The 16,235-nt window shown below is 41.2% G+C and overlaps 1 protein-coding gene across 2 annotated transcripts in view; it reads right to left on the reverse strand.

Moving 5' to 3' along the window:
- LOC101746788 (huntingtin) overlaps positions 1-16,235 on the reverse strand; it is a 56,108-nt gene that overhangs the window by 20,488 nt on the left and 19,385 nt on the right. For both annotated transcript variants that reach the window (XM_062676344.1, XM_038020599.2), the window contains exons 21-36: positions 15,913-16,006; positions 14,416-14,515; positions 13,298-13,389; positions 12,446-12,691; positions 11,333-11,717; positions 10,632-10,818; positions 9,056-9,200; positions 8,190-8,372; positions 6,994-7,112; positions 6,389-6,520; positions 5,687-5,839; positions 4,190-5,225; positions 3,250-3,443; positions 2,184-2,330; positions 896-1,087; positions 113-261 (exon numbers count right to left, since the gene is read on the reverse strand). In XM_062676344.1, coding sequence (XP_062532328.1) covers positions 113-261; positions 896-1,087; positions 2,184-2,330; positions 3,250-3,443; positions 4,190-5,225; positions 5,687-5,839; positions 6,389-6,520; positions 6,994-7,112; positions 8,190-8,372; positions 9,056-9,200; positions 10,632-10,818; positions 11,333-11,717; positions 12,446-12,691; positions 13,298-13,389; positions 14,416-14,515; positions 15,913-16,006 — 3,554 coding nt within the window. The remainder of the gene's footprint in view (positions 1-112; positions 262-895; positions 1,088-2,183; positions 2,331-3,249; positions 3,444-4,189; positions 5,226-5,686; positions 5,840-6,388; positions 6,521-6,993; positions 7,113-8,189; positions 8,373-9,055; positions 9,201-10,631; positions 10,819-11,332; positions 11,718-12,445; positions 12,692-13,297; positions 13,390-14,415; positions 14,516-15,912; positions 16,007-16,235) is intronic.

The following is a 16,235-nucleotide window of genomic DNA, read 5'->3' on the forward strand; positions in this document are numbered from 1 at the left end:
TAGGCAGACGAACATACGGCCCACCTGATGGTAAGCGGTCACCGTCGCTCATGGAAGTCAGCAATTATCAGCCAGAGGCAAAGCCAAGCCGCTGCCTACCTATAAAACTCACCTGAAGCCATTTTCAGGTAGGCCGTGCTGAACTGTGCGTAATGGTAGCCGTCGAAGCCGTCATCGAGGAGGGCGACCCTCTCCAAATTGATATCGTCGAATAGAGTGTAGTGCGAAGTCCCGACTAGAATGTTCCTCAACTGTTGCATTCTAGAAAATAATAAACGAACAGTGTGCTCAGTGCGAGTTTTTTAACATTCTCGATAGCGTAAAAGTTAACTCTGATCTGTTTGGCACTATTTAGTTGTTAGGTAGGTACCTAACTTTAGGTAATTAATTTTGTGAATTATGTTTATTGATTTACATACAAAGCTTTGATGACTAAATTAAATGATTTAATATTTATACACACTAAATCAAAGTCATTTTTAGTTCAACAAAGTTAAATCTCTAACAACTCAACAAAAGTATTGTGACATCCCAGATTTGTCCCTATTCTACCTCTAGTCTCTGTTTCCCCTAATCTACTGTACTGAAATTATGTGTTCAATGGTTTGACTAATGTCCCTTGATATTGCTCGTTTTTTTTATGGCTTAGATGCATTGATGTATTAAAAAACCCAAGATACACACTCAGCGTCTCAAAAACGTCCGCATAATAATAGTAATGCATAATAATAATGCTTATGCGGTAGGCTGCGGCTTGGTTCTGCCCCTGGCATTGCTGACGTCCCTGAGCGACAGTGACCACTTACCATCAGATGGGCCGTATGCTAGTCTGCCTACAAAAGCAGTAAAAAAAACAATAATCTATTGGTAAGATCGTGTGCGGGCGCGTGCTCACCCGCCGGAAGGTGCGGGGGGGTGCGCGCGGGGCACGTGCAGCGGGGCGGCGGCGCGGCGGGGCAGCGCGCTCAGCAGCAGCTGCGTGACGCCGCGCACGGCGCAGTGCGGCCCGTTCCCCTGCAGCGCGCCCAGCAGCCCCACCCATATCTCCTCGAACTGCTTCTTGTTCGACCAGCCTATCAGATTGACCCTGCACACAAACATATTACATGTACACCAAATAACTATAGTAGGTACTTATGTAGCGGCCTGAAGGATAAGATCCCCGACGTTTTTGTATCAATTATACCGGTGTTCGAATCCCACAAGCGGATACCAATTTTTGCAATTAAATGCGTACTGGTAGTGCGTTCACTGGTGGTAGGACCTCTTGTGAGTTCGAGATGGGTGAACGAACTCACAGCCCACCTGGTGTTAAGTGGTTACTGAAGCCCATAGACATCTACAACGTAAATGCGTCACCCACCTCGTGATATGAATTATAAGGTTTCAGTATAGTTACAACGGTTACCCCAACCTTCAAATTGAAACGCATTACTGCTTCACGGCAGAACTAGGCAGGGTGGTGGTACTTACCCGTGCGGACTCACACATCCTACCACCAGTAATTGCCTAACTATGCCTTCATTTGTTTATTAAGGTATGCTTTAGTCTTTTAGGCCTCTTAGAAATAGATTCAATCTGAATATCTTCGGTTTGGTCTCTCCCAGAGTCTACTACTACCTTAGTAACAGAGAGAGAGAGAGAGTATTCTTTATTGTACACCAAAAAACAAATAAACAGTGCGATACACTAAAAACAAAAAAGTACAATTGGCGGTCTTATCGCTAAGAGCGATCTCTTCCAGACAACCATCAGGTGGACAAGAATTATTTGGAAACGTACTACGCGCGGTGTACCATTCCAGTGAAATACATATACGTATATGTACACATACATATACACATACATATCTCCGTAAATATACATACAATTAATACAAAGTATTATAATATAATAATAATTATTAAAAATAAAAAATAATAAACAGATATCGACATAATTACTTCCTTTTTTCCTACCTAGTCTGATAGCCTTGAGAGGGTATGTCAGCCTAACCCTAACGCGTAGCTGAGCTCTCGGGGCTCAAACCAGCGTTGCTAATACTAGTCCTAGCAGGAGTAGTACTTCACAGAAATTACTTCAGTACCTACACGAAAATCAAAAGGTTAAACCGTAGGACGTACAGTTCAAACCACGATTTTGGTTTTCTTTGACTACTTTTAAACACCAGACGTCTTCTCTACCTGAATAGAAAAGCTTCCAGAACATCCTGATCCTGGAGAGCTTGAAGCGGAAGCTCTATCTTCTGCAGTTGGTCCTTTTTCATGGCCACCTCCACTGTCGACCAGGCTATCGGTGGGATAAGCGCCACGTTACTCACAACATCTAATCTGCAATCAGAACATTAGTGACAATAAGAGATTCAATTAAAAACTCCATTCCTTGCAGTCGCAGTTTAACCAAAACATTTAACAAAACATTTTTATTGGTGGTAGGACCTCTTGTGAGTCCGCGCGGGTAGGTATCACCATCCTGCCTATATCTGCCGTGAAGCAGTAATGCGTTTCGGTTTGAAGGGTGGGGCAGCCGTTGTAACTATACTTGAGACCTTAGAACTTATATCTCAAGATGGGTGGTGCATTTACGTTGTAGATGTCTATGGGCTCCAGTAACCACTTAACGCCAGGTGGGCTGTGAGCTAGTCACCCATCTAAGCAATAAAAAAATATATTAATTTATAATATTATGATATCGTTTAAGCGACATTTATTGCAACTTTACAGGAGAGCCATTTAAAGTTTAAATCATGGAAAAAATATCTAGACAAAAAACCTTATTTAGCTATTTGAATAAACTTTTTTTATTTATGGCCCGTGTAGGCAGACGAGCATACTGCCCACCTGATGGTGAGTGGTTATCGTGGCTCATGTACGTCAGAAATATCAAGGACAGAGTTAAAAGCTCCCCCCTGCCTACTGTTAAAAACTCCAAAACATTGATGCTACCAAATTAAGTGTACCTTTAATTACAAAGATAAATGTCGCGTGTTAAGCGAAATGTCGCTTAAAACAAATAACCCATCACTCCTCGATATTATAAAATATAAATAGAACTAGATGATGACCGAGCTTTGCTCGGCTTTTTTTTATAACGTTTTCTTGTTGTGTTTCTTTAAAGCAGTAAAAATAGCATTATTATTCGCCAATAGATGTCGGGAAGAGTCATAAAGTTGATTATTGAAAACACGAATAAAACAACAAATGTCATCTGCCCAATTGTATTAAGTAAAAAAACACAATTGATTCTCACCTGGCCAAACTGACAAGCATACTCTCCAACGGCTTTTTATAGCATTTGGGCATCACATATCCATGACCGGCGTAGAAATTGTCCTCCCAGTATTCGACAAGGGTGACCAGCTTATCGCCGGTTATTAGTATATCCGGCTTTGGACCGGAATCGTCAGTTCGCATGTAATGTTTTAGGACGAGAGGTTTTGTGTCCTGCAAACATTTCGTTTATGACTGTAAAGAGACTTGTGACGTCATGTCTCTTGGCTGCTATTAGCACTTGAGAACAGCGTGCTTAGTGCGAGTTTTTTAACGTTCTCGACAGCGTAAGAGTTAACTTAAATTTGTATGGAGTAGGAACAGCGCCCCTAGCGGCAAACGTGAGTAAACGTTCCAACTGCATACAAATTTATGTTAACCTTTAACGCTGTCGAGAACGTTAAAAAACTCGCACTAAAAAGACACTGTTAGATCCTAAACTCGACTCGAATGAGGGACACGTCGTTAATAAAATTTCGAACTGTAAACTTATTTTAGAATTCGTTGCATTTAGAAAAAAATTGTTTGAGTATATTTGAGTTTGAGTATATTATATATATTATTAATATTGAAAAAAAACTTAAATAATCAGTGAAAAAAAAACACTAGATTAGATTTTAAAACCTAAATAGACAAATTTAAGTTTTCATTATCAATAAAACTGATAGGTTTCTTCTAAGGCAATTATTTCGATGACTATGGGCTTCTGTGACCACTCAAAACCAAATGGACCGTAATAAAATAATTTTTGTTTTAAATAGTGTATTAAGCGGTAGGCAGCGGCTTGGCTCTGCCCCTGGCATTGCTGAAGTCGATGGGCGACGGTAACCACTCACCATCAGGTGGGCCGTATGCTCGTCTGCCTATAAGGGCAATAATAAAAAAAAAGAATAATTTTTAAATATAAAAATTGTATGTACCTTGACCAAGTACTTGACGACGGCGTATAAACAGCTGATCGCCGATTGGGTTCTATTAGCGTTGCTATCGGCGTTCAACTCCATCCAGATCTCTCTGACGGCCAAGGCTTTTGACACGTTCTCGACTGTCACCGCGACGAGGCTGTCGACTGTCACGTGCCGGGTCGCAGCGTCCGTGGCCCGAAACGAGACGTCCGCGTGCACGGGCGACTCGACAATACTCTTGTTCTTAATCAAAAACGACAGGTACTGCAGGGAAATGACGCAAAAAACCGAAATATTCTTGGCTATTGTCAGCGGCAGAATGTTCTCGATGCATTTTTCTAATAGATCACAGTCGGCCTCGTCTATGGCGTTCATTATTCTGGTCGCGGCGTCCAAGTAACCGGTCAGTACCGTCTGCAGCGTCACGTACTCGTGGTAAAACAGCTTGTCTTGGAACACTTGGTGGCATCTGCGCGTATAACGGTCCACTGTGTGTTCAACGCTCAAGTCAAAGTTCTCCGACTGGCTCAATGGCCGGTTCTGTTTCGGGAACAGCCGTATAACTTCAATTAGGGACCTGTCGAACGTCGATAACGCGACGCGGTACATCACGGGCAGCTCCGGCAAACTCAACTCTATTTCGTCGTCAGTAAGCTGCAAATTCCCAAACTCCTTCTCGTTGTCCGCTATCGGTATGAAGAATTGAGATTTCGATTCCTTGTTGTCGCTCTTCTTGAACACGTGCAGCGTGTTCGCGACTGTTAGTTTGTTGCTGTCGATCGATGACGTCATCTCCTCATCCCTCTTCAAGCCGATTCGTTCTCTTGCCTTATCTTTCTCTAGCTCTTTCCTTTCGTATTCTGCGTAGACATTGAGGAACTCTCTCAAGTAGCTGTCGCTGGCCACTTTAAATGCCGAACATAGAATTTTCCTTTCGAATTCCGGACATGACATCACGGTGCTCACATCTTCGTGGGAGAGGTTCGAGAGTATTTCCGCCAGGTGGTTGTGCTTCGACATCTTCGGCGGGACACAGTCAGACCTGCAGCATCTGTGAAGCGATACGAGTACAGGTTATATGCGACTTTTTGACGGGAATGCGAGGAGTGAAATTGTGTGATTTGTTTTATTTTGTCTATTTAGTGTTTCTTCAGGTTTAAATGTGTAATAATGGTGGTTTATTAACTGTTTAATATCTGTGAAAGTGCACAAATGTGGGAAAATGAAACAAAGCCGCTGGACGTAACTTCTCGGGATCCTCCAAAAAGTCCAATGAAAAGATCTCAGTAAACGACCACCATTTTACTGAGATTATATTGCATCCCATATCATATCATCTCATTTCATTTAATTTTACTCCAAATTATTATTTTTCATAAAAATAAGAATATAAATTAAAATAAGACATGACTTAAAGGTCTTAGTTACTAAGTCATAAAAGCACTTAAAAAAAAACAGGACTATATGCAAACAAGAGAGATGACAACAAAACAAAGAGAGAAAAGAACGTACCTATTTTTAATCTGGTTCAAGAGCCAGCCAGAATCGACATTGGTGGTCAGCACGTGCTGGGGGTTGATCGCTCGGTCCTGCGACAAGTCGAGAGGCGATAAGTCGAACACGCTCGACGCTAAAGAGTTTAATTCCATCACCAGCGCCGGGTACCTGATTTAAAAAAATATATTAATACAATAGCTAAAATAAATAAATCGGTTCACTAATAATAAATTGTACCTTTAGAATTGAAGTGGTTTAACTAAAAAATCTATAAAAATTTGTATCCTATGAGTTTCTCCGTTAGTCTAGAAAAGAACAAAGTACTCTTTCCGTCTCTTTAAAATCAAGCGCATATTATGTAACTTAAAATATTAAAATCGAAAATAATAATTTAATTACATTTTTAAGTGTTTACCAAGAAATCATTTTTTATTTATTGCTGATATGGGTGGACGAACTCGCAGCTCACCTGGTGTTAATTGCTTACTGGAGCATGTAGACATCTACAACGTAAGCACCACCACACGCCTTGAGATATAAGTTCTAAGGTCTCAGTTACAACGGCTGCCCCACCCTTCAAACCGAAACACGTAACTTATTCACGGCAGAAACAGACAGGGTGGTGGTACCTACCCGTGCGGACTCACAAGAGGTCCTACCACCAGTAACGCCACATTAAGCCGCTTCGATACTAAAGATACGTAATGTTAAGTTTACCTGACGTGAACTTTGTCCCGCTGCAAAAGCTCCAACGCGACTTGGACGTCCTCTTTCGATAGTTGCGCGTTCATATTGTCGGGCGGCACGTCTTTGAGCGCACGACAACGTTCTATCGCCAGTTTTGCGAACCTGGAATGTTTTATTTAGAACTAGCTGACTCCGTTAGACTTCGTAGTGCCTTAATCGATAAATAAAAGACCTAAACTTTTGTATAAAATAAACTTAAAACAAACAAAAGGAATCCGTCCGACGGGGGACACATCAAAGGAAAAACAAAATTGTTATTTTTATTTAATTCCTCTTCTCCTCTTCCTTCTCTCTCAAAAAAGACCTCTGGAAACGCACTGTCGATGAACGCAGCGGTTCCAGATAATATGGATGAACTCTGCTCTGATGGCGGGAGGTGCGATGATAAAAAGGAGATGAGGGGATCATCTCAAACAATTCCTCAGAGCACTCCCCATGGAACATACGGTACAAAATACAGAGGGAACCGAAGTCCCTCCGCAGACCCAGAGGTTCCAAACGATCGTATCTATCTATCAATTTGTATCTATCTATCAACTTCATTTAACAGTTGAACAGTTCGACAGGCCACGTACTTGACCGCGATGGCGGGCTCCAGTTTCCCGATGATCCGGCATATGAGGAACACCAGCGCCCCGGACTGACTCTCGTGGCAAAACGACAGGATCTTGTACACGTTCAAAGCGAACTCGTCCTGGGGAAAGGAATCTTTGTGAACGTGAATATTCAAGTAACGCTGTGGATGTTAAGGCGGTTCAGCAATATATAAATATATATACATACATACATTGCGATCAACGAGATAGATTAGATATTTTTTTTCCTATCTTTTCGCTGGCAGTCTAAGAGGCTACGCTCGGACGGTTTTCTTTTATTAAATTGCCGTCTCCACGTTAAAAAACTCGAGGAAACAGAATTAAATAACGCGTGACGTCATTAGAGGCCAAAATAATTATGCTGACTAAAAATTGACTATAGAACGCATAATGACAATAAAGGCAGCTATAATATGGAGTTATCTGTTTTTTTTTCCTAGCTGATGGTCTTGAGAGACCTCTTCAACATAGCCGGGCGAGTAACTGAGCTGACAGGGCTTTTTAGTTTTTTTTCCCTACCTAAGCTGATGGCCTTGAGAGGCTATTTCAGTGTAACCTTAACTAGTAGGTGAGCTCACGGAACTCTAACCGGGAGCGTTGCTAACACTGACCCTAGCAAGAGCAGTGCTTCGCAGAATCTACCACCGGATCGAAAACGCGACCCACTGAGAAGATCCGGCGTAAGCTCAGTGGGCTGTGTCTGTGGGTTAATTTACTCGCCGAGCCCTTCGTCGCAAGCGACGGGTTCGACGAGAACGATGACCGGATTATTTCGACGTTAACAATGGATGAAAATCTTTTTTTTATATTTTATTAAGCTACTAGCTGACTCGGCAGACTTCGTACTGCCTCAATCGATAAATAAAAGACACATCAAGGGGACACATCAAAGGAAAAACAAAGTTGTTTGTTTTTATATGATTTCGAGCTTTTTTTATATTTTCTCACCTTTTAAACCTTCCCTGGACTTCCACGAATAATTCAAGACCAAAATTAGCCAAATCGGTCCAGCCATTCTCGAGTTTTAGCGAGACTAACGAACAGCAATTCGTTTATATATATAGGGATTTATCAAAGTACTTCAAGTCATTGATGTTTCACAAGGATTGTGACTGAATTATTGTTTTAATTCTATTACATTAAGTCGTGTCGCGATTGTCCTATTGCCACCTCACCTTCAAACAGCCCTGACATCTAGCGGCGATGGCCTGCAGCAGCAAGCCGGACGCTCCACTCGTCTGCTGAACTCTGGAGATGAGACCCTGGACCAGAGTTTGAGAGAACTGACTGACTAGTATATGAACTCTGTTCACCAGTAGCCAGGTTAGATGTACCGCTTCGGTGAGACCGTTTTCTACCTGTCAACGATATAAATGGACATGAGTACTACATATAATATCACACCTTTAGAATTGAAGTGTCTTAATCCAATGCACTTGAAGAAATATAATATTTCAGTTCTTGGATTTTAATACTTTATGCTTTAAAGATTGAAAAGATACACAAAATCTACTTTGTTCTTTTCTCACAAAAAAAAAAAAACTTTTAATTATCACGACGTCCAGCCACTAGTTTTAATTTTACTCGAAATCCGACTATAACACCTAAAGATTTACGATTCATTAGACTGTATTGCACTTATTCTTTTCGTTTTACTATTTACAAAAAAAAAAACACTTCCAGTTGTTGATAAAATACAACACCCTGTACTTTTTTTATATATTTTTTTTATTGCTTAGATGGGTGAACGAGCTCACAGCCCACCCGGTGTTAAGTGGTTACTGAAGCCCATAGACATCTACAACGTAAATGCGTCACCTACCTCGAGATATGAGTTCCAAGGTCTCAGTATAGTTACAACGGCTGCCCTTCAAACCGAAACGCATTACAGAAATAGTCAGGGTGATGGTACCTAGCCGCGCGAACTCGCAAGAGGTCCTACCACCAGTAATTAGGCAAATTATAATATTGCGGGTTTGATTTTTACTACACGATTGTACATTGTACGTGGTTCACGCGGTTGTATATGAGGGACACTTACGAAATATTCACAGTAAGCCATGACGCAGGCTATCTGCAGCACGTCGACCCTGAGCGGGGCCGCGAGCCCGCCGCCGGCGCCCAGCGGCAAGCTGCGGACGAAGCCGACCAGCTTCTGCCAATACTTGTGCGTCAGGAAGTTCAATCTGAAACGGAACATCACAATAGTGAACCAGAGATCTTCTTGTCCTTGTCCCTCCTTATGCAGGATTGGCACAGTAGGTCTTTTTTCACGGCGCACCTGATTTTAAGTGGTTACCGGAGACAAGAGACATCTACAACGCAAACACCGCTACCTACCTTAAGATATGAGTTTTAAGGTCTCAGAATAGTACAACGGCTGCCCCACCTTTCAAGCCGAAACTCATTACTACTTTACGGCAGAAACAGGCAGGGTGGTGGTATCTACCCGTGCGGACTCCCAAGACATTCTACCACCAGTATACGTTCATACGTCATCTTTGCACTCACGTATCCCACAGACACAGCCCACTAAGTTTCTCGCCCAATCTTCTGTGCGTTGCGTTTCCTATCCGGTGGTCGATACTGCGAAACACTGCTCTTGCTAGTGTTAGAAAATTCTCTCAGGTTGAGCTCACGAGCTCACCCGCTGGAATAGCCTCTTATGCTACTAGCGAATCCTTAGGGAAAAAAAAATAACATGTGTGCAATTCACACGCGTTAGAAGTGAAACCTTCAAAAATTAAAATACAACTATCCTAAATGTCTAAGTATATTATTAGTAAAATTTCGTCATTAGTAAATAATTGTAAATCACCTTTTATAGTATGAGGTAGCGCCCTCGTTGAATTGATATTTTAACTTTACGTATATCCTACATTAAAATTCACTACAAGAGGTTTCATACACACGTTAGTATTAAAACATCTCACAGCTGTTATTAAAAATAAAATACTTTATACGTATGTATTAAAGTATGTAGGAACTGAGCATTCTATCTCACTTTTCTCTCGACCTTTCTCACTTGCTTGCTCCCTACTCTCACTCCATGGCTAGCTTTCTTACTCTCTCTCTCAATCGGTCTCGATCGCTCTTTCCCTCCTTTTCGACACTTCCGTTGCATACCTGCGTGACGTTACATCTGTAAAAAATTTACCCTCATGCGCCTAAAGAAGTTTCACTTCAAAAACTCGCATACGTATTTTTAAGAGGACCCCATCTCAATTTACCGTCTACCCTCACACACTATCTACTCTCATGTTACCGTCTACAAAAACTACTACTAACATTGTATTGAACGGTGTGTCCAGGCTTCCTTTTGTTGTAATAATGATGATGACAACTTTAGAAATTATTTATTGATAAGCTTAAACCAACTGACGAGTACGCGACGCTTTACTTCGAATGAATGACTCTGATGAAAAATGTATGCAACACAATGTGCGCGTTTGCCCATACATGTAGAAACATGTTTAAGAACCACAGCCAACTTTTGATCAAACCAGCCATATTGGTCATAGTTTATTTTGAAGTAGTGGGTATTTGGAGATTTCAGATGGCTCTGCCACGGCTATCCAGTGCGTATTTATTTTGAGCAATCCTTTTTAATCACTGACCTGATGAGCAAATGGGACCAGTGCGCGGTGAGCAGGGGCAGCGCGTGGGCAGCTCGTAGGCATATCATGTTGAGTGTGTCGAGTGGAATGTTCTCGTCCGGACTGTACAGGCCCGTGTTGAGGCCGCTCTGCTCGTTGTGCAGGAGACTCTGCGCCGTCTTCGATATCAGAGGGAACAGGCAGCCAGCTGGAAGACACCACGCTTGTATAGCTCGATTGTTTGTATTAGTCGTCGTGGTCTAAAAGATAAGACGTCCGGTGCATTCGTGTTGAGCGATGCACCGGTGTTCGAATCTCAGGCGGGTACCAATTTTTCTATGAAATACGTACTTAGCAAATGTTCGCGATTGACTTCCACGGTGAAGGAATAACGTAAATTATAATTTGCGTAATTACTGGTGGTAGTAAGACCTCTTGTGAGTCCGCGCGAGTAGGTACCACCACCCTTCCTATTTCTGTCGTGAAGCAGTAATGCGTTTCGGTTTGAAGGGTGTGGCAGCCGTCGTAACTATACTTGAGAACTTAGAACTTATATCTCTAGGTGGATGGACTTTTACGTCGTAGATGTCTATGGGCTCCAGTAACCACTTAACACCAGTTGGGCTGTGAGCTCGTCCACCCCTCTAAACAATAAAAAAATAACAAAACCGCATGGGGGCCAGTCAGCCGCCTACGCACTCGTAAATAAAACGCCCACTTACTAGTCAAATGCAACATCTGCTTGACCTGCACGACGATGTTGACGCACACGGAATACAGCAACCTGTTCTCGTCGGTATCGTACTTCGGATTCGGCTCGTAATTCTTCTCCACTTCCGTAACGGCGTAAGTCAGCGTTTTGAAAAGGAACCTTACGAGCACCACGTCAGGGGACAGATTCGCGCAGTTCTCGTTCACGTTGAGCACGTTGAGCGGGTCCACGTCCGCTTTCGCGTTGAAGAAGATCGACTGCGGCGACACGCAGGTCGACTTCAAGTAGTTGATCGATAATAATATCTCGCTCTCCGGTATCAGTACCAGGACCTTCCTTAGTAGCACCATTATTATTGATAGATAGCGGAGTTTCAGCTTCGGTGGCGTTGTGGACTGAAAACAAAAAAAAATATACTGATTAAATCGTGACCTAATGGATAAGGCGGTGCATTCGTATCGAGCGACGAGACTGTTCCGGAATACCAAATTCTCTAAGGAAATAAATACTTAATATATTAATACTGGTGTAATATAAATCATATTGTTACGCCGGTAACAGTAACGCCATCTATCGCCGAATAGTCGAACGAATATCGAAGGATCTAGTAGCAGCTAGAACGCTCGAGAAGTATAACGCCATCTATTGACAGATATCGGAAACTACTACTAGAGATGTGTGGAGTATTCTCGATAATTCTAAGAATGAGGTATCGGCTGTAAAAGCGTTGTAGAGATGGCACGCAGTCGGTCAGTAATCAGAACTACTCGAAGCGAAACAGCGAACGGATCACCTGAAGCGAAGCGGAAGAAGCGAATTGGGAGTTTTAAAATGTTTGTTGAGTGTTTTAAGTGTTACAGTTTTTAAGTTGTACGTTGGTGAAATTTTGTTTATCCCGAACCCCAGCGCGTAACAATATTTATAAAGTTGCGCATTTACTAGTGGTAGGGATATATCTATGGGCCTGTATGGGACGAGCTCACGGCCCACCTGATATTAAGTGATTACAACGCCCATAGACATTCTACAACGTAAATGCCGCCCATCTTGAGATATGAGTTCTAAAGTCTCAATAACTGGAAACTTATGGTTAATTTAATATAAATTTAAAAAAAAAATCTACCTGATCTGGTGGTGCTTTAAACAGAATCTTCAGTAGCACCTCGACCCGGCTCTGCTCTAGCAGAACGTCCTTATACACCGTCTCTAGCAATCGCTCTAGCGCCGACACTGCTAGACATGAGTCCAGCTCTACAGACCTCTGAGACAACAAGTTGAGCAACGTGTCGGTGGCCAGCTCCGAGTATCGATAGTAGCTCTCCGGGTGTTCTTGCGTCAGAGACAGTATACACGACACTAGCTCTAGCACCTAAAATAGAATTCTCAATTTATTAACTGGATATTAATTCATTACAGTCGGTTGCTCTTGGCAGAGCAGTTGTGGTCATGTGGAATTCCTGTTTTTTTTTTAATTTTTTTATTGCCTAAGCTGGCAGACTAGCATACGGCCCACCTGATGGTGAGTGATTACCGTCGCCCATGGACTTCAGCAATGCCAGGGGCAGAGCCGAGCCGCCGCTTACCGCTTAATACTCTCCACAAGCCTCGTTTGAAGAAGGACATGTCATAGCGCTCGGGAAACACCGTGGAGGGGAGCTCATTCCAAAGCCGGATGATACGTGGCAAAAATGATCTCTGGAAACGCACTGTGGATGAACGCAGCGGTTCCAGGTAATCTAATGCTTATTAAAGCCTTGACAGATGTTCTTCATAGTTCGCGAACTAAGGCTTGGCGCACGCACTTGTTAATTATATAATATTATACCCACATTACATAATCCCCATATTATCGAGGAGTGAAAGGATATTTGGCTTAAGCGACATTTCCCTTAATTCGCAACATTCATCTTTGTAATTAAAGGTCCGTTTTAAGGCGGAACACCCTGTACTTGGATAGCTATACTAAAGCCGATACCTTCTGTTGATGCATGGTCTTCTGCAGCATATAGAAGAGCACTTCTCTGGTCGCCTGCGCCTCTTGCTGTTGAGCTCGGCCTAACACGTTACCTGAAACCGAACTCTATTCAAAATTATCGATATTTACAGTCGACGCTCACATTTAACATTCAACGATAGATGGCGTTGCTAACGGCAAATCAAAGACTGGCACCTTCGACGTTTCACGCAAACATCATTACTGTATAAGATTAAACAACAAAATTTGTATATACCACATTCACAACCATAGATTAATATACATAAATTAGTTATAGATAAGCAACTCAAGACAATCGACGCTTGAAAGGCAAACGCGACTAAGCGACAATAACTGCTTTGTACATAAATGATAGGCAATAACCATATTCGATGCGCAAAAAAAATATATTTCTAGGTCTATTAAAATCATTTCAATCCTACAGCTAGATTCGTTAAAATAATATTTTTTTTCAGGTATTTCAACTTTAAATTAGTCTCCTGTAAAGTTCACGCATTGTCGCTTAGTCACGTTTGCCTTTCAAGTGTCGATATCCTAATTCCCGCTTTAAGGGTCGCGAGAATTTTATTTCCCGCATATATGTATTTGTACTATTGAACGAGCTCAACATCCACTTTGAGACATGAGGTCTAACTCACAATTGTATAGTAGAACGGCTGCCCCACCCCTCTGACCGAAACGCCTAATATCCATTTTAATAAATTATATCCATTTTGGGAGTTTGATTTTTATTACACGGGAAAAGTCGTCTTAATTCGTCGATGATCACAAGTGATCCTCTGTGTCAGCGGTCGGGGAACTTTTTTAATTATAAGCCCAAAATATTTTTGTGTAACTTGATATTACCTCAGGGCGAAGAACAAAAAAACGAAATCGCTTCTTTTTAGTATCTTTAATATTATAGCCCCCATAATAATTTTGAAAAGAAAACAATAATTAAAATTTTAACGATTCTAAAAAAGTTTCACTTCAATATATACTTTTTACTCACAAGTTTCATTTTTACCCCACAAAATTTCATTTTACCCCATTTGGGGTACTTTACCCCGGTTACCCGACCGCTGCTCTATGGCATGTGAGGTCCGTCAAGTACTCACCTCCCATACTGCTGAAGACTTTGACAGCGACGGGTTCTAGACCGGCGATGCACTCCGCGTGGGCCCCCGACGCCATCAGACCATCGCACAACTGGATTAACTGGAACACACCACCGACTTATTACCTCATTGCTCGAGTTCAGCGGTCGGGGAACCGGGGTAAATTACCCCAAATGGGGTAGAATGAAATTTTGGGGGGTAAAACAGAAGAAAATCATTTACATTAAAAAAATAGTTTTTATGGGGGCTATAAATATATAAAATTTAAACTAGTTTTTTCGTCTAATAATACAAGAAAAATATCATTTTAATTATAAAATAACAAGAAATTATCATTTACTATTATTTTGCTGTGGGGGCGATTTTTTTCCCTCAACTGTATATTACATATATTACTATTATTACCGTTATGTATTACATTTATAAATTGAATAAATTATGTATAAATAAATTTTTTAGTTATTTTTTCCTTTTTAAGATTATCAGGGGGGTCTATAATATGAAATATGCTAAAAAGAAGCGATTTCGTTTTTTTTTTGTTCTTCGCCATGGCGTAATATCAACTTACACAAAAATATTTTGGGGTAATAATTAAAAATGTTCCCTGACCGCTGCTCGAGTTCCTCTTTAGCCTGATTAAACTACGTGTTTCAGGTTCAATACTCAATCAAATTTAATATACTTATGAAAGACTAGCTGTACCCGTCCGCTTCGCTGGGCATTTAAAATTAACATTATCATTTCTCACCCCCACAAAGATTCTCATCATTAACGCCCCCCGCAACTGGTGTAGGGAGTCCAACACTCGTATAAATATTAGCCTATCCATTAAGTACATGTATTTTCTACATGGATACCAAGTTTCAAGTCAATCGGATGCACGGTTCAGTAGTTATAACGGAGCATCCGTAAAAACCACTGTAGATTTATATATTAGTATAGAAGATCATAGGTAATGGTAACTGATTATTAATCGGAAGACAACAGACTGCAACAGATGTGTTAAGGGGTCACCCGCTCACGGTACATTAAAGAGAGAGAGAAAGATAGTATTCTTTATTGTACACCAGAAAAACAAATAAACAGTGCGATACATTAAAAACAAAAAAAGTACAATTGGCGGTCTTATCGCTAAGAGCGATCTCTTCCAGACAACCATCAGGTGGACAAGAATTATTTGGAAACGAACTACGCGCGGTGTACCATTCCAGTGAAATACATATACGTATATGTACACATACATATACACATACATATCTCCGTAAATATACATATAATTAATACAAAGTATTATAATATAACAATAATTATTAAAATAAAAAAATAAAAATTAAATTTTGCTAAATAGTCCCCTTTACAAATTGAATGGTGACACTTCATAACATGGGGTCTAACATTCAAGAAATATACAATACATTAGGACAAAGTTGCCGTAGACATCCGGCCTTCTGACTCTGATTTCGAGGTCTCTTGCCCACACACTAGTGGAACACTTACTTTCGGTATTTCAATGATCTTCTTCGTGTGATGCTTGGAAGACGACAGTTGCACCAAAAACATGAGGATGCTGTTCACCAAATCGCAACAATTCCTGAAATCAAAATAAATAAGTTTTTTTTATTATCATACAAAATTACAAGTTTGTATTTTCGTCGAGCTCATAAACCAACTGTTGTTAAGTGATCACCGGAGCCCATCAACAACGTAAATGCCACGAACCGTCTTGAGATATGAGTTTTATAGTAAAACGGCTGGCCCACCCTTCAAACTGAAATACATTACTGTGGCAGGGTAAACTGATGTTAGTAACATAAAACTCA

Source organism: Bombyx mori, chromosome 26 (assembly GCF_030269925.1).
Source record: "Bombyx mori chromosome 26, ASM3026992v2".
NCBI lineage: Eukaryota > Metazoa > Arthropoda > Insecta > Lepidoptera > Bombycidae > Bombyx > Bombyx mori.